Source organism: Macaca fascicularis, chromosome 7 (genome assembly GCF_037993035.2).
Source record: "Macaca fascicularis isolate 582-1 chromosome 7, T2T-MFA8v1.1".
NCBI lineage: Eukaryota > Metazoa > Chordata > Mammalia > Primates > Cercopithecidae > Macaca > Macaca fascicularis.
In genome coordinates, this window is record NC_088381.1 from 35,677,155 (window position 1) to 35,699,141 (window position 21,987).

Sequence of the window (21,987 nt, forward strand, 5' to 3'; positions counted from 1 at the left end):
TGGCTGTCCTGGGGCTACTAAATTTCTCTAGTTCTTTCAATATGATGTTCTTGACACTCAGAGGGCTCTACCCTACAGCTGAAAGCCCAGGTTGGACTCGGTTGCTTGCAGCACCTGTAATCCCAGCACTTTGGGAGGCTGAGGCGGGAGGATTGCTTGAGCCCGGGAGTTCAAGACCAGCCTGGGTGACATTGTGAGAACCCAACTTTACAAAAAAGGAAAAAGCAACAATTAAGCAGAGACCAACAACGGTGATATAGGAATGGGGCTAAAGGGGAAGAATGTAGTCAGAGCACATATATACATCTTGTGTTCAGTATGCCTTAGGCACTGCGTTACATGCTTCCGATGAATTACGAAGCTGAAGCATCACAGTAATCTCTTAAGATAGACACCAATATCTCCATTTTACAGGGAAGCGGTGAGGGCACTGAGAGCATAAGTAACACCTTGGCAAGCACACAGCGAGGAAAAGCCAGAGCTGAGATTCAAACACAGGCAAGCAAACTCAAAGCCCTGCTGTCACTCAACCATTCCTTTGATTGAAAAACTGAGGAAGTATTTAGCTGGTATAATTTTTTAAAAAAATTATTCTTAACCAGCATGATTTTAAAAAATAGCTTAGTGAATATTTCTTAGAGTTACAAGATTAAGTGTGTGTGACACAATGACAAAAACAATTTTTTTTTTTTTTTTTTTGAGATAGGGTCTCGTTCTGTCCCCCAGACTGGGGCAATCACAGCTCACTGTAGCTTTGACTTCCTTGACTAAAGTGATTCTCCTGCCTCAGCCTCCCAAGTAGCTAAGAGCATAGGTGTGAGCCACCACACTTAATTTTTATTTTTAGTAGAGATGGGGTTCTCATTATGTCGCACAGGTTGGTCTCAAACTCCTGGGATCAAGTAATCCTCCCTCCTTGGCCTCCAAAAGTGTTGGGATTACAGGCCTGAACCACTACATGTGGCTGACACAGACTTTTTTTTTTTGAGACAGAGTTTCACTCTTCTTGCCCAAGCTGGAGTGCAATGGCGCTATCTTGGCTCACTGCAACCTCTGCCTCCCGGGCTCAAGTGATTCTCCTGCCTCAGCCTCCTGAGTAGCTGGGATTACAGGCGCCCACCACCACGCTTGGCTAATTTTGTATTTTTAGTAGAGACAGGGTTTCTCCTCTCCATGTTGGTCAGGCTGGTCTTGAATTCCCGACCTCAGGTGATCCGCCTGCCTGGGCCTCCCAAAGTGCTGGGATTACAGGCATGAGCCACTGCGCCCGGCCCACAAACTCTTAATTCAGAGTGTAATTAGGGACAACGAATTTTGCCACACAATGGCTCAGGTACCACAGAACCCTACCTACTTTCTGAGAAACACTGTAAGATTTCCTTCAGACTTTGAGACACCATGTGGCCAGATGTGTCTTCAATTCCCAGCAAGGAAAGGCCTGCAGGGCCCAGTGAGGAGGGACGTATAAATTGCCCCTAAAAGACCAAGTAGAATTTCTGGCAAGTAACGTTCCATAACTGGCAGGTTTTTGGGCTTGGCCTGGAAAACTGTTATCAATATCCAAAACATGGCTCCGAACCACAACATTTCCCTGATAGTTTAACATAAATTCTTCCAGATTCTGTATAAAGCCATTTTCTCTTAGAAAGTAGCTGATTATCAGCTGCTGACTATTAAGCTATGAGGTACTTAAACCATTTAAGATTTTGGTACAGCCAAGTCAAATTCAGCTTGCGTCCTGGAACCTTTTAACAAGCAGCGACATTACTTCTGAGCATCTTCTGTAACCATCTCCTCACATCTCGCTGACCTCGTATCCTGGCCCAGGGGTGCAGTTCCTGACTCCTAGGAAGCCCTAGCCCTTTTAAGAATCTATAAATTTCCTAAAATAGAACTAACCTTTATTTTGCTTCCGGCAGTAGTTGGGCGCCCTTTCTTGTCAGCTTGCAGATTTTCCGGAAATAAAGACTTTATGAAAGGCCTGGAAAAGGAGAAAGAGAATGAATTAGCAATCTGTAAGTACCTTGGGGTCTGAAAGCCTGCCTTTTTAGAGGATGGGGTGGAGGGCCGTCCCCAGGCACATAACCTTGGCTACAGAAAAGCCATCTGACTCACAGCACAGGCCATCAAGATGTGACTTGGGGAAATGAACGATGGACGAAAGACATGAAAGGAAAGAATTCTAAGATATAAGCAACTTGGAATCAAAGACTGCAAAATAAATTTTAAAACGTTGCTTTCCAACGTCCCTAGTCACAGGAATTGAGGTATATCTTGACAGTAGAACATAACGGAGGGAGGTCAGTAGGGGATTTCAGGTTTTCGTTTTCTTTTGTTTTTGAGACAAGGTCTCGCTCTGTTGCCCAGGCCGGACTGCAGGGGTTCAATCATGGCTCACTGCAGCCTCGACCTCCCAGGCTCAAGCCATCTTCCCACCTCAGCCTCCTGAGTGACTGGGACTATAGGCAGGTGCCACCACATCCAGCTAATTCTTGTATTTTCTATAGAGATGGGTTTTGCCATGTTTCCCAGGCTGGTCTCAAACAACTGGGCTCAAGAGGTGTTACTGCCTCAGCCTCTGGAAGTGTTGGGACTACAGGCGTGAGGCACTGCGCCTGGCCAGCATGTGTTTGTTAACACAAGCAAGCTAGACCAGAACTCAGGGAATTATATGAAATATCTGGATTCAGTGCAGATGCTGCTTTGCTCTAGAGCAGTTTCTGAGCCTGGGCACCACTGGTATCTGCGGCTGAATAATTCTTTGTTGGGGGCTAAGGAGGGGGCCTCTTCTACATATTGTGGAATATTTAGCAGCATCCATGGTCTCTGTTCACCAGATGCCAGTAGCACACTGTTCCCAGCTCTACACAGAAAACCCTGACAAACTGCTTTTGAGTATGAGCAATTTTAAGTGGAGCAGTAACAAATCACAAGCACTTTGCCTCCTGAATATACTTTCTTTCTTTTTTTTTTTTTTTTTTGAGACAAAGTCTCACTCTATCGCCAGGCTGGAGTGCAGTGGCGTGATCTTGGCTCACTGCAACCTCTGCCTCCCAGGTGCAAGAGATTCTCCTGCCTCAACCTCCTGAGTAGCTGGGACTACAAGCGCACACCATCACACACAGCTAATTTTTGTATTATTAGTAGAGACAGGGTTTCACCATGTTGGCCAGGATGGTCTCGATTTCTTGACCTCGTGATCCACCTGCCCTGGCCTCCCAAAGTGCTGTGATTACAGGCGTGAGCCACCGTGCCCGGCCTGTATATACTTTCATTAGTGGTGTTATTTGAGCTGCATGTGTTTTCACGTCTGCCTCACTAGCAATAGGACAGGGACAATGCCTTCCTCATCTTAGTGTCCCTGGTGTGTCTGAAGCATAGCATGGTACACAGTTGGTCCATAATATATATTTGCTGACTGGGTGAATGACGGGATCCACGTAAATTAGCAATCTGACATTCAAATTCAAACTCACTTCCTCCTCAATGACTTTTTGGGCATCTTGAATGTTCCAGGAAGTCTCCCCAGCAATCTACTTTTAACTTGACCAGACACGACTACAGATTTTGACATCAAATGTGTTTATAAAATAATAGGCCATGTCTATACGACAGCAGTTTATATGGAAGCAATAATAGCTCTTAAACTTGGCAGGAATTTTAATAAGTTTTTAAAAACAATCTCTGGAAGCAAGTCTGCACCTGACTGCCATAAAACCCACAAGCCAGGACTTGTGGCTTACCTAACCATCTCAGAGAAGAACCGATCGATTTTGTATGTTGTGAATAAAAAGAAATGCAAAATCTCAAAAATGGTGGTGTGACTGCAAAGAAGGGCAGAGATGGAGAGCAGAGGGTGAGGAGGGGCAAGGAGCGACAGAGAGAGAATTAAATGGAGCAGAACAGCTGTCCAGGGCCTGAAAAGGAAACTCTTGCTTTGCCTTCATTGCAGTCAGTCCTTTATTAGGAAATTATCAGGCTCGCTGCTGTTGATTAGAGGAACTGGCCTTGCTGTTGTGACAGCTTAAGTAATAGAGACCAGAAGGGCAGCTCTTACTTGAAATAAGCTCTAGAAATTGTTAGATCTGGCATGCATGGGCCTTGCCTTGCAAGCATGGACCTGCTCATGTAAATTACATCTTCTTATGTGTTATCCAGGATCTTGAGAACCTTTTCAGGGAAGAGGGGAGGAAGGCAGAGGTGGTCCTGACAGTTCTAGCAGTGTGCAAGGGGGATACCCCCACTGTTCTACCCCTATAGCTGAAACAGGGTCTTGGGAGTTAAAATGGATCTCTGAGTCACCCCTTCTTTAGTTGTCCCTCCCAGACTTCTCAAGCATTTCTTAAGTACTTCAGGGACTCTGGTTAATGTGGGTCTTGCTAAGCCATTAAGCATCTTTAAAAATTCAAAGACCATGAAGAAGAGTTCAAGGGCAAAATGTCATAGAACCAGACTGTTCCACTCTTAAATGGTCAGAAATGGCCATCCCAATCCAAAGCCAGTGGACTCACTTCTCCCTGATAATAGTATTGAAAGGTAGAAAGTCTGATGCCCTCAAGGACCTGTAGATGGCACTTGGAATTTGGGTGCATGAAGTGTTAGGGACATAAAAGGGACAGACTGATATAGAGAAAAGAAAGCTATTTTGAGAAACCAAATAGATCAATAATAATCCAGACCCAATAGCACGAAGGAACAAAATCCTAACCACTAAACATCACAGGTGTTTTGTTTTGTTTTTGTTTTTTCTTTATTAGAGACACGGTATTCCTATGTTGCCTGGCTGGAGGGCAGTGGCTATTCATAGGAGTGATCATAGCTCACTGCAGCCTCAAACTCCTAGGATCAAGTGATCCTCCTGCCTCAGCCTCCCGAGTCGCTGGGACTATAGGAGCACACTACCACACCCAGCTCATAAGTTTGTTTTCATATTGAAAATTTCATCAAACCTATATCCCCTGTCAGCTATGGCAAAACATACTTACAGCTCACTGCTCTGCATAAGCTCGATGAGATCCATAAAAAGCACATCCCGGTTCCTTTCACAAAAGCCATCCATGTCATAGGATACCTGGCCAAGAACGGAAAGAAATCTAATTTCATTGAACAAAATGTAATTTCATCGAACAAAATGTGATTCATCGAACAAAATCGTTTATTGAACAAAAAGTCTAATTTCACCAAACAAAAAACCCAAGTTGCCATGGCTATCCTCACCACAACGTGTGGATTTCCAGATGTTGCATTTGGGATTTCATTGTGCACTGTCACAGGAAGGTTGTGCATGTCTTACTTGTTAGCTGACTTAGCGGGGATGACCTGCAGATGCTGATGAGTATCTGCCTGCCTGGATGGCCCAGGTGATCCATAATCAGAACTCCAGCTCTCAAGGCCCCACACCCCTTTTTCAGTGGATTCATAGGGGTGTCTAAATGACAAACTCAATTCTTTCCTAAATTTTAGCTAAGACAGAGCAAAAGTGAAGCCCCTCATGCTCAGTAATTCATTGCAATGAGCCATGTCATCTGAGGCTTTGCAATTTCTCCCAGAAGCGGTATCAAATTTGCACCAATCTGGCCAGAAACTCATGCTCAGATACTCTGTTTAACAAGAGGTCAGCTGGGATGATGGATGAGACCAGGGGATTTCCATAGGACCAGGAAGTCCCCAAGACCATGACCTCAAATTACTTTTTTATCATCTGCAGCCCCACACAGCCTGGCACCCACTAGGCACCCAATACTCATGGGTTGTATGAGAACAAACACCAAAAGTGAACTCTGGGCCTTGATTTATACTCCCAGTCGGCATGGGGAGACAAGGAATGCCAGTCTGTGATTCCAGCAAGAGGCAAGACGAAAATCTATTTCTTCAGCAGCTAATATATGTAGCAGGGTGATTCATGTTCCAAAAATATGCAGTAGTATGGTGAGATTTAGTGCTGGAGTGACTCCCAGCTGGCCCCTACCCTGCTCAAGCTTCAGTTGACTGTCCCAGTGCGGGTCCTGGCCAGGACTGGCACCAAGGCAGCGGGATCCTTTCAAAATAGGCCTCCAGCGCCATAGACCAGAAAGCAGGAGCCCACTTCTCGGACACTGGGAGATGGTGCAGGCAGCCACCGGTACGCAACGCACAGCGCCCTATCCTTCCCGGCAGGGTCATGGTTCAGAAAACGTAACCTTATTTTCATCTGTAGATAATAGAAGCATTTTTCCTTGGCACTCATACTAAAAATAAAAAACTAGTAATCCCAGGGATCTGGGTTAGCTTCTTCAGCATGTCAACTATTGATGAGAACACTCTTTGTAAAACGAACTCCAGAAATCACTTGGTAGAGAAGCAGCCCTTCACCGTTAGTCTGAGCACCCACGGAAAGCACGTGTCGGAGACGCTGGAAAGGCCCGCGCAGCCGCAGTAGAGGGCCAGGAGGCGGGTCATGCGCACCCGCAGTAGAGGGCTGAAGGTCCTGCCAACGGCTCTCTTGGTGTCTCAACGTTCTGGTCAGCAGCTTTTTGCCGTTTCTCTCTCTCCACTTCTTGAGCGAGCAGCCATGAGTTGGACTGTGCCTCTTGTGCGGGCCAGCCAGAGAGTGAGCTCGGTGGGAGCGAATTTCCTGTGCCTGAAGATGGCCCTGTGTCCCCGTCAGGCAGCGCGCATCCCACTCAAGGGCGCCTGGCGCTTCACCTCCGTGAGCAAGATGGCGACTGTGAAGAGTGAGCTTATTGAGCGCTTCACTTCTGAGGAGCCCGTTCATCACAGTAAGGTCTCCATCATAGGAACTGGATCGGTGGGCATGGCCTGCGCTATCAGCATCTTATTAAAAGGCTTGATCGATGAACTTGCCCTTGTGGATCTTGATGAAGGCAAACTGAAGGGTGAGACGATGGATCTTCAACATGGCAGCTCTTTCACGAAAATGCCAAATATTGTTTGTAGCAAAGATTACTTTGTCACCGCAAACTCCAACCTAGTGATTATCACAGCAGGTGCACGCCAAGAAAAGGGAGAAACGCGCCTTAATTTAGTGCAGCGAAATGTGGCCCTCTTCAAGTTAATGATTTCCAATATTGTCCAGCATAGTCCCCACTGCAAACTGATTATTGTTTCCAATCCAGTGGATATCTTAAGTTATGTAGCTTGGAAGCTGAGTGCATTTCCCAAAAACCGTGTTATTGGAAGCGGCTGTAACCTGGATACTGCTCGTTTTCGTTTCTTGATTGGACAAAAGCTTGGTATCCATTCTGAAAGCTGCCATGGATGGATCCTCGGAGAGCACGGAGACTCAAGTGTTCCTGTGTGGAGTGGAGTGAACATAGCTGGTGTCCCTTTGAAGGACCTGAACTCTGATATAGGAACTGATAAAGATCCTGAGCAATGGAAAAATGTCCACGAAGAAGTGATTGCTACTGCCTATGAGATTATTAAAATGAAAGGTTATACTTCTTGGGCCATTGGCCTATCTGTGGCTGATTTAACAGAAAGTATTTTGAAGAATCTTAGGAGAACACATCCAGTTTCCACCATAATTAAGGGCCTCTATGGAATAGATGAAGAAGTATTCCTCAGTATTCCTTGTATCCTGGGAGAGAATGGTATTACCCATCTTATAAAGATAAAGCTGACCCCTGAAGAAGAGGACCGTCTGAAAAAAAGTGCAAAAACACTTTGGGAAATTCAGAAGGAGCTCAAGATTTAAAGTTGTCTAAAACTACCATTCCGAAATTATTGAAGAGATCACAGATACAGGATTATATAACGAAATTTTGAATAAACTTGAATTCCTAAAAGATGGAAACAGGAAAGTAGGTAGAGTGACTTTCCTATTTATTTAGTCCTCCAGCTCTTTTATTTAGCATCCACGTGCTGGATGATACTTATTTACAATTCCTAAGTGTTTTTGGTACCTCTGATGTAACAGCACTTGCCTTGTTATATACATGTTGTTAGCATTTGGTTCCCAAAAAGTAGGATGTAGGTATTTATTGTGTTCTAGAAATTCTGAGTCTTTTCATTAGATATATGCTATTTCTTTCATTCTTGCTGTCTTACACCTATGTTCATTTCTACAGTATAAAAATAAAAGTATGTACATACAAAAAAAATATGCAGTAGTATATACAATCTTTTGTTTTGCTTCTTTTGATAGTCAATAAGTTCTATTTGTTGAATGAATAAAATACGGCGAGGCATATGATTTGCTTCATGAGAAACCGGATCACAGACCCAAAAGCTTAAAACAGATAGACATTAAAATGGATATTGGCCATACCTTCCCAGCATAATGATGAATGATGAAGCCTTGGTTCCAACTGTTGAAGTGCTCATGACTCCCAATCTGCATCTGAAGTTTCTGGAGCAGTGTCTGATCTGCCCCCTCACCCACCGCATGCATCGTGGCGCACACATCATCCAGGATGCTCATGATACCAGGAGGGTTCTGATGGGAGCAAGAAGGCAAGGCCCTAGTCACTGACCTCTCCAAAACAGACAATGCTTATCAGGTCCTTTCTTAGGGAAGGAAACAGCTCCCCAGACTTAAGATACCATCTTGAAAGTCAGTCTTCCCCTTCAGGCAAGAATGCAATTAATAGTCCCAAATGGGAAGTCACCACTTAGATCTAAAGAGGGAGGAAACTCCATTTTCCAAAAAGCTGTTTAACTCCCTGAAGTTTTATCCAACAGTCATGCACAGATCATTATCTGCTCACTCATATTCATGCCAAATTGACTTAAGAATCCAAAAGTAAAATAAAAACATTTTCCTTTGACCTAATCTATTTCTTAATGTTCTCTTTCAGCATGTTACCCATATAGGCATCATTTATATAGTTATTTAGTGTACACACTCTATAATGCATTTCCTTTTTCACACAGCACTATTTTATAAGCATTCCTCATGTTTTACATATTCTTCATACTTCCTATTTTAATGGCTATATTTCTCATTTGTTTAATAACTAAGTTGTCTGGCTGGGCATGGTGGCTCATGCATGTAATCCCAGCACTTTGGGAGGCCGAGGTGGGTGGATCATGAGGTCTGGAGTTCGAGACCAGCCTGGCCAACTGGCCAACATGGTGAAACCCCTGGGCAACAGAGTGAGATGCCTCTCAAAATAAATAAATAAATAAATAAATAAATAAATAAATAAGTTGTCTACGGATGTTTTCACTGTTTCCAGTGTTTGGCTTTTATATATATATATATATATAATCCTATAGAGATATTTGTTCTGTATCACTTTTCTTTTATTTTGAATCATCTTTTTTTCTTTTGAGACAGGGTCTTGTCTTGCTCTGTCACCCAGGCTGGAGTGCAGTGGCACAATCTCAGCTCACCACAGCCTCAACCTCCCAGGCTCAAGCGATCCTCCCACCTCAGCCTCCAGAGTAGCTAGGACCACAGGTGCGTGCCACCATGCCTGGCTAATTTTTGTATTTAGCTAATACAATTTTTGTATTAGCTAAATTTTGTGTTTGGAAACAGGGTTTCACCATGTTGCTGGGGCTGGTCTTGAACCCCTGTGCTCAAGCGATCCACTTGCCTCGGCCTCCCAAAGTACTGGGATTACAGGCATGAGCCACCATGCCCAGCCTGAATCAGTCATTAAGGCTAAAGTCCTAGAAGTTGGACTAGAACACAGGGCCAGTTTTATGGCTCTTCACATGCTAAGTCATCGTGTGACAGCTGTCTTCTCTTAGAATCAGTAACAACTTCCATTTGTAAATTGACATTTTACTCATATCCACATGTTCATATTTACTGCCAGAATAAAGCCCTACTGTTTTCTTTTCACACATACAGAAAACTAATACAATTGCTCAAATTCTCTGCAAATCAGAGTTGTCACTTTGCCTGTTCTAAAACAACGACACAGAACAAAAACTCACTTAATGTAAACCTGTGAGCAGTGAAGATATACTAAACCAACACTTACCACTTTGTTCTCTATGAGGTCACATACAATTTTATTATTAAAGTACTCAATGGGTGTCCATCTTATTCCCTCTTGAACATATTCTTCCTGTAAGACAGAAACCAGGAACTCACATTATTTCCCAAATAGCAAGAGCTCTGCACGGACAGACCCTGAATGGACAAAAATTCCCATGAAAGAGAAAAACCTAAATGTCCTTCAACAAATACCAGGAACTTTAATTTCTTATTTTCTAAGAGGTAACAGGAAAGGAACACTTTATGACTTGGTGATTTTTATGTTTAGTTTGAACCCTATGAAATTGTTGCCACACAATTGTTTCTGGCCAACGAAAACTGCAATTTAGTAGCACCGAACTCATAAATCCAGTTACAAAAAAAATCACAAAACTTAAAATTTAACATAGGGCTGGGCGCAGTGGCTCACATCTGTAATCCCAGCACTTTGGGAGGCCGAGGTGGGCAGATCACAAGGTCAGGAGTTCGAGACCATCCTGACCAACATGGTGAAACCGTCTCTACTAAAATTACAAAAAGTAGCTGGGTGTGGTGGGGTGTGCCTATAATCCCAGCTACTTGGGAGGCTGAGGCAGGAGAACTGCTGGAACCCAGGAGGTGGAGGTTGAAGTGAGCCGAGATCGCGCCACGGCACTCCAGCCTGGGCGACAAAGCGAAACTCCATCTCAAAAATAAATAAATAAATAAAAATTAAAATTAAATATAGGACAGGAGTAGATTAGCATCCAGGTACTTAATGGGAAGGTTCTTCAGTCTATCAGAGGCTCATTTAACTTGAAAACCATGACACTATCCTGGTTTTTTCTTCTTTCCTCACTGGTTTCACTTTGCCGGCTTCCTCTGCTAGCTCTTTCTTATTTCCAGAACTTTATATGTGGTGGAGTCTCAGGGGTCAATCTTTCAGCCTTCTTGTTTTCTCAGTCCTTCTTCTCTAGGTGATTTCTATCAATCCCATGGCTTTAAATACATCACCTATAGGCTAATGACCCCTGAATTGATTTCTCATCTATATCTCGCCACGGGGTTCCAGACTCAAATCCATTCTACAGACTGGAATCTTCGCTTGGATGTATAATAAATGGGCCTCTCCAACTTAACCTGTTTAGAGGAATTCTGATTCCATATTTCCCATGACCTCCAAACAACCCCTCTTCTCATCTCACCCTCCAGTAAATAGTGTCACCATCAGCCCTGTTATCCAGGGTATAAAGCTAAGAATCACCCATGATTGTTCCTTCTTTCTTGGCTATTGTTAATTATTTTGAGCAAGTCCCATTCTCTCACTCTCCAGATACTCCCTCTCACCACCTGGACTGCTACCATCGCCGTCTGAGTCTCTGCCACATCTAACGTAGTCTCCTGCAGTATCCCCATCACTGGTTTTTTAACTTCCATTCTAGTTTGCTTTCCCCTGCCTCACCCCACTCTATAAGCCTACAGAGCCAGAGTGACCCTTTCAAAAACACAAACAACAAATCAGATCATGTCACTCCTCCCTCAAAATTCTTCAATGGGTCCTCATTCCACTTACTATAACACCCAAAGTCTCAGCCATGCCCTACAATTTCCCATATGATCTAGCCCCTGCCTCCCCGCTCCCATCTCATTGGCTATTGCGCTCTTTCTTGGTGGTTTTGCTCTGGCTACTCTAAGGGTTGGGGAAGGCTAGAGGTTCACGGGAAACCCGTATGGAGACGACCAAACCAGTTTGGAGACTACTGCAGGAGACTGGGCTAGACGTGGTAGGGACTTAGATGGCAACAGTAGCAATGGGTTTCATGTGAACCTCTAGCCTTCCCCACCCCTTAGAGTAGCTACAGTAAAACAACCAAGGGTGGGTTCCAGGGCAGAAGGTCACGTGAAACCCGCTGGTATGGTGTTTCCTAAGCACAGGCATAAACACTTCCATAACTAAATGACCCCAAAACAGCCTTTGATGTATACAGTGGCTTGAATAGTATCCCCCCAAATTTCACATCCACCTGGAACCTTAGAATGTGAGGTTTGGAAGTAAGGTCTTTGTAAATGTAATTCACTAAGGACCCCACAGTAAGTCATCCTGGGTTTAGCGTGAACTCGAAATCCAAAAAAAATGGTGTCTTTCTTTTCTTTTTCTTTTTCTTTTTTTTTTTTTTAAACAGTTCACTCTCCATAGAGACTGTCAAAAATCGTCAATGCCGACTATATTTCAAGTCGTCATGGCAGGGTATTGTGAAAAGTTTTCAATTAGCAATAATCATGCCTCAGATAAACCTCACTGGCTAAAATATTGCCATTGCACAAAGCTAAAATGGTATCTTCATAAAAGAAAAGAGACGGAGATTTGGATAGAGACACAGGGGGACATTGCAAAAGGCTACGTGAAGACACAGGCAGAGATTGGAGTCAAACTGCCAGAAGCCAAGAAATGTCAGGAGCTACCAGAAACTAGCAGAGGAAGAATTCTCCCCTCTATCCTGAGAAGGAGTATGGCCCTGAGGACTTCCTGATTTCAGATTCTGGGCTCCAGAACTGGGAGGGAAGAAACTGCTACTGTTTCAAGTCACTCAATTTGTGCTGCTTTGTTATGGTGGCCCCAGGAATCCTAAACAATATGCTATCAGGAAACGATGGAAACTGCACCGAACTATTTATTTATTTATTTTTATTATTATTATTTTGAGACGAAGTCTCGCTCTGTTGCCCAGGCTGGAGTGCAGTGGCGCGATCTCAGCTCACTGCAAGCTCCGCCTCCCGGGTTCAAGCGATTCTCCTGCCTCAGCCTCCGGAGTAGCTGGGTCTACAGGCACGCACCACCATGCCTAGCTAATTTTTGTATTTTTAGTAGAGATGGGGTTTCATCATGTTGGCTAGGCTCGTCTCGAATTCCTGACCTCGAATAGTCTGCAGGTCTCGGCCTCCCAAAGTGCTGGGATTACAGGCGTGAGCCACTGCACCTGGCTACTATTTATTTTTGAAACAGAGTCTTGCTCTGTTGCCTAGGATGGAGTGCAGTGGTGTGATGATGTAAGTCTCGACCTCCTGGGCTCAAGCAATCCTTTCACTTCAGCCTCCAGAACAGCTGGGACGATAGGCTTATGCCACCACGTCCAGCTAATTGTTTTATTTTTTGTATGGATGGGGTCTCATTTTGTCCGGCAGGCTGGTCTTGAACTCCTGGACTCAAGCAATTCTCCCGACTTGGCCTCCCAGAGTGCTAGGGATTACAGGCATGAGCCACAGCACCCGACCTGCACCGAACTTTAGAAGAAACTACAGCAAGGCATGTTACCTCAGGTAAGTATTGAAATACCAGCTTTGTTAAAAATGCATGTATTGTTAGGGAAGATTGAGAATGGAGTAAATCTGAGAAAACCAAGTCTTTTATTTGGAACACAATATATGCCTCAGACAGTTGGGGTTGGAACTAGGCTCCCATTTCCCACGTGCTCAGTGAGTCAGTATAGTAAAAGCAGCCAGTCTTATGTCCAATGTCACAGCATCATTTGCTTAAAGAAGAAGGCAAATGCTGCAGATGGTATTTATATTTCATGGATTAAAATACCACAATGGCGTATGGTTTTTCTGCCTGACTTTATTAGGTGCGTTTCCTAATATAAGAGTGGAACCCAAATCTATTATCAAAAGACAGAAATCGATACCCTTGTAAACAAAATAAGTTATAAATAGAATAGGATGAAGGACGAGGGACTGCTTACCTGTTCCGCCTTTAATGTCAGTTCAATAAAAATCTGCTGCAGTTTTTCATTAACAAAATTGATACAAAACTGTTCAAACCCATTTTTCTGAAAAAAAAAAGTTATTCACATGTAATTGTTTCACAAAATCATTTAAAAGTCATTTCTTGAGTGATTTATTGAAATGTCTTCATGTGAAAAGCTTTCATAGAAATGTTGGATGCATCAATAGAAAGAAGTTTATATTTAGGAGAAACTAATTTGGTAAAGGTACGTGAAGAACTCACAAAGGCCAAAATGAGCCTGAGTGGTATTTTTGTTGTGGTGGTGGTATATTTTCTGTTTTTTTGTGTTTGCATTGCCTAGAATTCTTTCTTGCAGGCCAGATGAAATATGCCACCCTCCTCAACCCCTACTTATTCAAACTGGCCTTACCTGGAATATTTCAAAGCCATAGATGTCTAGGACGCCAATGTTGTATTCTTCATGGTCTTTCTGCATGGCTTTATTGATCGACTAGAGAAAGTAAACAGCACGGCAGTGAACTCCTTTCCATTTATACTAAAAACGGGCATGCGCTGGGGAAAGGGAAGCTGGACTCTACATAGCAAACACTACTGCTTGGAGGAAACAGAGGATAACGTGAAGGCAGGAGACCTGCTGCATTAACAAACTCTCAGTGCAAAGGCAAGCGCTTTGGAAAACCACCAGGATTCAGAAAAGCGAGTACAGTAGAAACAAAAAATGTTTGCTTAATGATGATAACCATTAATTTCTGGCTGAGTCAGCTTTTTCAGGAGGTCTTAACAATTAGAAGAATATGTCATCTTGGATGATCGAAGTAAAACCTATTTCACACGAAGAACCCACACTAAAGGATCCGTAATTGTCATTTCCATTGTCTTCCATTCACCAGTCATTTAATGATGACCCAACACAATATGCCAGGGATGCTAAGGACAAGACAATCCTTGTTCCCAGGAGCTTATAGAGAGCGTGCGCTATCTGCAGGTAGTAACAATAGTCATTATCTCTGAATTGATAATAGAACCTGCTTACATCTATTGAAGATTCACCTCTGCCAGGGTTTGTTAAGTGCTCTTAATGTGTTGTTTCACTTAATTCCCATTTCAATTCTCAAAATGGCAGTGATACCATTATTTTCCCAATTTTCCACACACCAAGGCTTGCTTAAGGTTGTTCTATGTAAAAAGCAGGGTCTGGGACTAAATTTAAGCAGTATGATGCCTAAATCTGTGTTCTTAATCGCTGTGAGAAGAGGCCAAGCAATTCATGGGAATAGACTTAATGATAGCAGGGAAGGTTTGGATAGAGGGGTTGGTGGGGGATGCAGTGCAGGAGGAGTGAAGCAAAGAATTCTTTGAGGTGCTGAATACCTGGACGAATTCTGAAGTACCAGAGGTGTTTTCCAGGTAAACAAAATGATATATCATCTTTTGTGAGCAAATGAGTAATTATACACAACACATAGTCAGTGCCCAGTAAATCTCACCACAAATTAGGATCACTTGTATGAGTATTCATGTACTTTTACAACTTACAAAAAAACTGACAGATGACAGGAAGGAAGGTAGGTAGGAAGCCCAGTGCTGGAAGGTGCTCTGAACAAACAGACAAGATACGTGGATTCTAGTCCCAGGCCGCACTGCCCTCTTGCCGATTGGCCTTGGGTAAAACCACCATGGCTCAGGCCCTACATTCCCTTCTCAGTAAAACGAGGGATCTGAACAAGCTAACTGCATGACTTCTGTTTGGTATGACCCTGACCTTCCCAAGCAATTTTATACTTTAAATAGCCACTAGAACTACCTAGAATACTTCTCCTACCCTGTCCTGCCTGACCCTACTCTAACCACATTAACCGTACTTTAAGCCACATAGATGTTAGTGCCTGGAATCAAATACAGATCTTTTGGATCGAATGGCCCCCTGTTGTCCCTTGACTAGGGTCCTTCTAGTTTGAATATATAAACATCAAAGGAGCAAACTAGCTAGGAATCTAGGGCCTCCTAGATCAATCACATAATAATGGAGTGACCTTGGGCAAATTCCTTAATCAATCTATGCCTCCCTTAGTTTATCTGTAAAGCAGAGATCATAATACCTAAGTCACAGGGTTGTTGTAACAATTAAGTGAGGGTTTTTTCTCTTTAAAATACTTAGTATCTGGGCGCTTATATAGTTAGTGCTATATAACTGCCTGGTATTATTATTTTACCATTTAGAGGCTACAGTGATTAACACAAGATTGTTACTGGCAGCGCTACACTGCTGAAAGACTAATTGTCAGAATACATATGTGATATACATACATAAATATATATTCATATGTAAGAGTGTGTATATATACATACACACACACATATAATTATACCATAACCAAAAATATCTAATAGTTTCAAAATACATGCAGAAAGTTTTTGATATTCCTCCCTCCCAAAGGTGAAGCCTCATTCCCCTCCCCTTAAGTGTGGACGTTCCTTAGTGACTTGCTTCTAATAAACAGAACGTGGCAGAGTGACAATACTTGAGTCCAAGATCAGGACATAAAAGACTGGCTTCTTGCTCACGCTGTCTTTCAGATCACTCACTCTGGGGAAAACCAACCATCATGTTATGAGGATATTCAAGGAGAGGTCCACGAAGCAAGGGACTGAGACCTCCTGCCAACAGCCACACGGGCAATCCATCTTTCAGCCATATCTTCCAACCCTAGTCAAGCCTTCAGACAACCACAGTTCCAATCAGCATGAACCACCAAGCTCAGCCGATCCCAAATATCTGACCCTCAGAAACTGAGAAAACAAGCACTTATGGTTTCAAGTCGCTAGGTTTTGGGTTAATTTGTAACACAGAAGTATGTGGAAAACATATTCCTAAATCTTTAGGCCCACAAATCAAGAAAGGCCCATGAACGTGGGTCTCCTCTTTTTCTGGTCTCTACTCCTAGCTTTACTGAATATTTTGTCCAGAAGAAACTTGTTACCATATTAGATTTAGCTAAGGTATCTTGTTGGGCAGTTCTAGAAGGAAATGCAGGATTCAGTGATTGCAGAGTGAGAGGACAGAAAGCGAAGTAAAGTAATGGGTGAAAGGAAGGAGCCAGAACAGGAACACAAAACCATTAGTCATTTTACTTTTTTTTTTTTTTTTTGGAGATAGGATCTCACTCTGCCCCCCAGGCTGCAGTACAGTGGCACAATTTCGGCTCACTGCAGCCTTGACCTCCCAGGCTCAAGTGATCTTCCCACCTCAGCCTCCTGAGTAGCTGGGACCACAGGCACCTGCCACCACACCTGGTTAATTTTTGTGTTTTTTGTAGAGACGGGGTCTCACCACGTTGCAGAGGCTGGTCTCAAACTCCTGGGCTGCAGCGATCCTCCCAGCTTGGCCTCTCAGAGTACTGGGATTACAGGTGTGAGCCACCGCGCCCAGCCTACTAGTTTGACTCTTTATAGCTAAGATATGAAGCATCACCAACATCAACTTGTGTTACTTACATCTACCAAGAAATCAAAAACCCGGGAGTGCAGGGCCTTGGCGAGCGCATCCCGGGTGTAACAGGCCTGCTCCACATTGAGGGTCACGTGGATGGATTCGGATTTGCCTCCCCACTTGCTATCCATCTGCCGGCTTGTTAGCTTTTCTTTCAACCGGTCCTGGTTTATCCCTAGCAGATATGCAGGAAAAGCTAAAACTGTAGAACATAAAACAAAACATGACAATCTTTCAGAATTGGGACACTTCCAATTCATCTCACAAACATATGGAGGCACTTATGTGCACATGCACATGTGTATACATAGAAGGCACAGTCACAGGCCCCAAGAGCTTATGTTCTAGTGAAGGCTGCTTATCAGTAATCCCACACACATCCATCTCCTTTGTTCTTCCCAATTGTTTTATTACATGAGTCAATTCCTACGATGACTGAGACTTCCAATAATACAAATCAGGGATCCAAGAAGGATGGCAAACCTATCCCTCCTACCGAGATCACAGTTAAATGCCTAACATGGACATCTCTCCAAGCTTCCAGCAAGACAGCCCGGAAGGAACTCAATCAAGAAACATTTCTTTGGCTCCAAATATTGTTTTCTTCCTTTTTAGTACAATGTTTTCATAGCATCATTTTTGAAGCACCTGATATTACTGAACTAATAATTACCATGTTTACTAATCCCATGTTTATTGAGTATTTAGCACGTGTAGGGTTACTAAAGAGGGAGGAAAGAATAGAAAATATGTAAGAAATCTTGAAAGCAATCTAGACGAGGCAAAAAATAGTTTGCCAAATAAAGAACCCTTGGAAAAGCTGAATATGTAACACAGACAGACAAGATGTGGAGAAATTAGAACAGGAAGATATTACTACTTGCTGGGGTAGTCAAGAGATTTGAGCTGGGTGTAAAGGATAAATAGGATTTGTACAGATGCAGAGAGGAGAAGGGAGTGTACCAAGGGGAGGAAGCAGAAGTGTGGGAGACATGATAGAGACGAGACGCGGGCTACGGTGTGTGGACTAGCACTGGCTGCCGCTGAAAGTTCAGGTCAGATTAAAAAGGTTAGGACAGATTCCAATGCTGGCAGTCCTTGCATGGTATGATATATTTGGGCTGGAGGCAAAAGGGGGCCTGATGGCTAATAAAGAGGGGCATTATAAGAAGATTCCTCTGAGGGTAGCATATAGAGTGAAATGAAGGGGATGTTCATATCCTGCCCTAATGTCACATAGTATGGTAGTTTGTGGTCTTTGGATAGAAAAACAGAGACTTCCATAGCTCAACATCTTGTTTCAGACCATGAAACTTAACTAAGGAGGGCTAGTGATATAAATGGGGTTTTCCTGATTTCTGGGCAGAACGTTCTCATATAAATAAATGACACCATTCTTCGACATGAAAGAATGCTCAGATTTTTCCAATATGAATGAAAGATTTTTATAGATGCAATGGAAATTTTGAACTTGGCTATGAGTTTTCTTTTTTTGCATAATGCTTCACCAAAATTATCTGATAAAAGAATTTTGTTAAAGGCCTTATGATAATGCTAAAAAATCACAAGCCTCCCAATAAAAGATAATCTGTTTGAATTTCACAGATGGTGTTAGAATATAACGAGCTGACATTTCTCAGTGTACACCTTCCAATGAGAATAAGTCAGTGAATACATTTTGAAAACGTATAATGCCAGAATAAGACATTTATCCTCTATATGAGTGTTTCATAAAAATGCTTTGAGCAATAGAAGGGCTTCCTTTTAGAAAAGACATGTAAACAAAATCAAATGCACTGATCTGAAAATGGCCATTGTACTTAGTTTTAGTGTTAAACACATGTCTAGGAATCTGGGTGTGTCTTCCAGTGAACTAAAACTTCCTGTGCACAGAGTAAGGACAGATGACATTCATAAATCAGATTGCACCCATGTCGGGTTGTTGTGAGAATCAACAGACGTTTACCAACATATCCAACATATAAGAAGCCCTCACTAAGGGAAGAGTATCCTGTTGGTTTTATTATCAGAGTGATATCTCACTTGATGCAGTGGACATCATCCTCAGCAGTTTACAGGACAGTCACAAGAGCTCCTCTCATTGTTTATAGGAACTATACAGTGAATAGGTTCATAAAATGAATAATTAGCCTCAATCTCTCTGTTTTGTAAATATGGCTTTCTCCTAAGCCCTAACCACGTTCCCACATGGTTAAAATATTTGACTAAGATGTTTATGCCATTATCTTTATGACCTTTGCTAAAGAGATACAACAATAAGGGCTAAGATGAGAGTCCTGGAGACAAAAGAGCGAGAAGGGACAACAAAGACACACGCTCTACTTCCATCTTGTGGTCCTTTTCTGCAGAAGAGGGCATGGAGAGCCGCAAGCACTCACAACACAAGGAATGGAACTGGGCCAAGAATCACAGTCACAAGCTTAGGGAAATAGCGAAGGACACTAGAGCGGAAATACAGCGCTTGGCTTGAAAAAGAATCCATGACATGTTTTTCAAACTTTTATGGCCTCATATTTTCTTCAGTGCCTGCCCTAATGCTGAAATTACAGGGCTGCTAATATTGGCTTTCTTCAGGCTGTGAGTTTCCATGAGGCAGTTGTGAGTGTGTCTGGACAGGAGTGTCAGTATGGAAGCTTGGAGAACTGGAGAGGGAGAGGGAGGGAGAAAGCAATGATTAATTTTAAAATGTGGGTGTGTAACTCTGATATAGTTAATCAGAGTCATGGAAAACATAGAAGAACCTGCTAAAAAGTAGTATTTCCACACATTTAAATAATGAAGATAGATTACTATTTTTTTTTTTTTTTTTTTTTTGAGACGGAGTCTCGCTCTGTCGCCAGGGCTGGAGCGCAGTGGCCGGATCTCAGCTCACTGCAAGCTCCGCCTCCCGGGTTTACGCCATTCTCCTGCCTCAGCCTCCTGTGTAGCTGGGACTACAGGCGCCCGCCACCTCGCCCGGCTAGTTTTTTGTATTTTTTTAGTAGAGACGGAGTTTCACCGTGTTAGCCAGGATGGTCTCGATCTCCTGACCTCGTGATCCGCCCGTCTTGGCCTCCCAAAGTGCTGGGATTACAGGCTTGAGCCACCGCGCCCGGCCTGAAGATAGATTACTATTACTGCATTAAAGTGTAAAGCAAAGTTAGGTTTAATTTTCCCACCTAAATTTGAAATATAGGGAATAGAGAAACACCAAAAAGATGTAGCAAAAATAAAATTCAATTTTTACAAATTTAAAAGACTCAGCATGGTAAAAAAAGGTTTGTCTGTCCTTGGTGTTGAGTTTCTGTGCTTTGTAATCCGTGAATAATAATGGGGTAAAGGAGGGGCGCTATCAACTCTACTTTTCCTCCCCACTGTTATCAAAATAGTGACTTGTTCTTTCGTTAAAATTCTTAGGTTAATTTGGTATGTAATACCTGCCACCTCACTGCATTGCTGTTGGACACGTACACATGTGCCTAAGGTGAGGTTTGTTTGGCTTCACAGCAACATAAAGATTTCACCAAGGAAATGCTACACTTCCATTAGTCTAAGGACAGGTAAAAACAAAGCTTGTTTGGCCAGGCGTGGTGGCTCACGCCTCTAATCACCACACTTTGGGAGGCCGAGGCAGGCAGATCATCTGAGGTCAGGAGTTTGAGACCAGCCTGGTCAACAAGGTGAAACCCCATCTCTACTAAAAATACAAAAGTTAGCCAGGCGTGGTGGTGCGCACCTGTAATCCCAGCTACTTGGGAGGCTGAGACAGGTGAACTGCTTGAACCCAAGAGGTGGAGATTGCAGTGAGCTGAGATAGCGCCACTGCACTCCAGCCTGGGTGACAGAGAAAGACTCTGTCTCAAAACAAAAATAAAAAACAACAACAAAAAAAGCTTGTTATTAATATGGCTATTTTGCTTTAGTAGGCCAGTTCTGATGAAAATCTTACCATTTTTTTTCCACACTGCAATAGCTAGAGAAAGTCTGCTTTTTTCTATTTTAAAGGCAAGGACTACCACTTCCCTCTACTTCATAGATATACTAAAATATGAGAAAGACAGAAACCAAGGCTACTCATTTCAGTAGTGTTCATTCAGTCTTGTAACAGCAGATCAGAAACCATATTAATGTCCAACAACAGATAATTGGTTCAATAAAGAAATAAAAGTGTAGCCAATGAATGGAATGCTATGCAGCTATAAAAATGATGGCCAGGTGCGGTGGCTCAAGCCTGGACTCCCAGCACTTTGGGAGGCCAAGGTGGGAGGATGACTTAAGGTCAGGAATTTGAGACCAGCCCCGGCAACTAAGCAAGACCCCATCTCTCTTAAAAAAATAAAAAATAAAAAATAAAGCTCCTTATGAATTGGTATAGAATAATCTCATATATATATATGAGATTTTATATATACATATGATTTTATATATACATATATATACATATAAAATTTTTTCCCAGGAATCACTGGAAGATAATATAATTATATATATATTTATATATTTTTTATATATATAATTTTTTGTTTCCCTTTTTGAGATGGAGACTCGCTCTGTTGCCCAGGGTTCAAGCAATTCTCCCGCCTCAGCCTCCGGCGTAGCTGGAAGTACAGATGTACGTCATCAGGAAACCTGGCTAATTTTTGCATTTTTGGTAGAGACAGGATTTTACCATGTTGGCCAGGCTGGTTTCAAACTCCTGACCTCAGGAGATCCACTGCCTCGGCCTCCTAAAGTGCTGGTATTACAGGCATGAGCCTCCATGCCTAGACTAAGACACATGTTAAGTGAAAAAGCAACTGTAGAACATCGTGGTATAAGCCCCCATTATTGCACAAAAGTGGG

At 42.8% G+C, this 21,987-nt stretch overlaps 2 protein-coding genes and 1 non-coding gene across 3 annotated transcripts in view; 1 reads left to right on the forward strand and 2 right to left on the reverse strand.

The window, feature by feature from the left end:
- Window positions 1-21,987, reverse strand: part of MYO1E (myosin IE) — a 240,056-nt gene that overhangs the window by 65,396 nt on the left and 152,673 nt on the right. Inside the window, exons 10-16 of the mRNA XM_045395539.2 lie at window positions 17,151-17,347; window positions 14,065-14,145; window positions 13,651-13,737; window positions 9,936-10,022; window positions 8,270-8,437; window positions 4,986-5,071; window positions 1,900-1,981 (exon numbers count right to left, since the gene is read on the reverse strand). Coding sequence (XP_045251474.2) covers window positions 1,900-1,981; window positions 4,986-5,071; window positions 8,270-8,437; window positions 9,936-10,022; window positions 13,651-13,737; window positions 14,065-14,145; window positions 17,151-17,347 — 788 coding nt within the window. The remainder of the gene's footprint in view (window positions 1-1,899; window positions 1,982-4,985; window positions 5,072-8,269; window positions 8,438-9,935; window positions 10,023-13,650; window positions 13,738-14,064; window positions 14,146-17,150; window positions 17,348-21,987) is intronic.
- Window positions 5,139-7,917, forward strand: LDHAL6B (lactate dehydrogenase A like 6B). Its single transcript, XM_045395540.3, has one exon. The coding sequence runs from the start codon at window positions 6,437-6,439 to the stop codon at window positions 7,694-7,696; it is 1,260 nt and encodes a 419-aa protein (XP_045251475.3). The 5' UTR covers window positions 5,139-6,436; the 3' UTR covers window positions 7,697-7,917.
- On the reverse strand, window positions 12,099-12,239 carry LOC123575059 (U4 spliceosomal RNA). Its single transcript, XR_006700222.1, has one exon. It is a non-coding gene; the product is annotated as a U4 spliceosomal RNA (small nuclear RNA).

Coding starts and splice junctions, on each gene's coding strand:
- LDHAL6B (XM_045395540.3), top strand. CDS start 6,437: ATGCGCACCCGCAGTAGAGGGCTGAAGGTCCTGCCAACGGCTCTCTTG.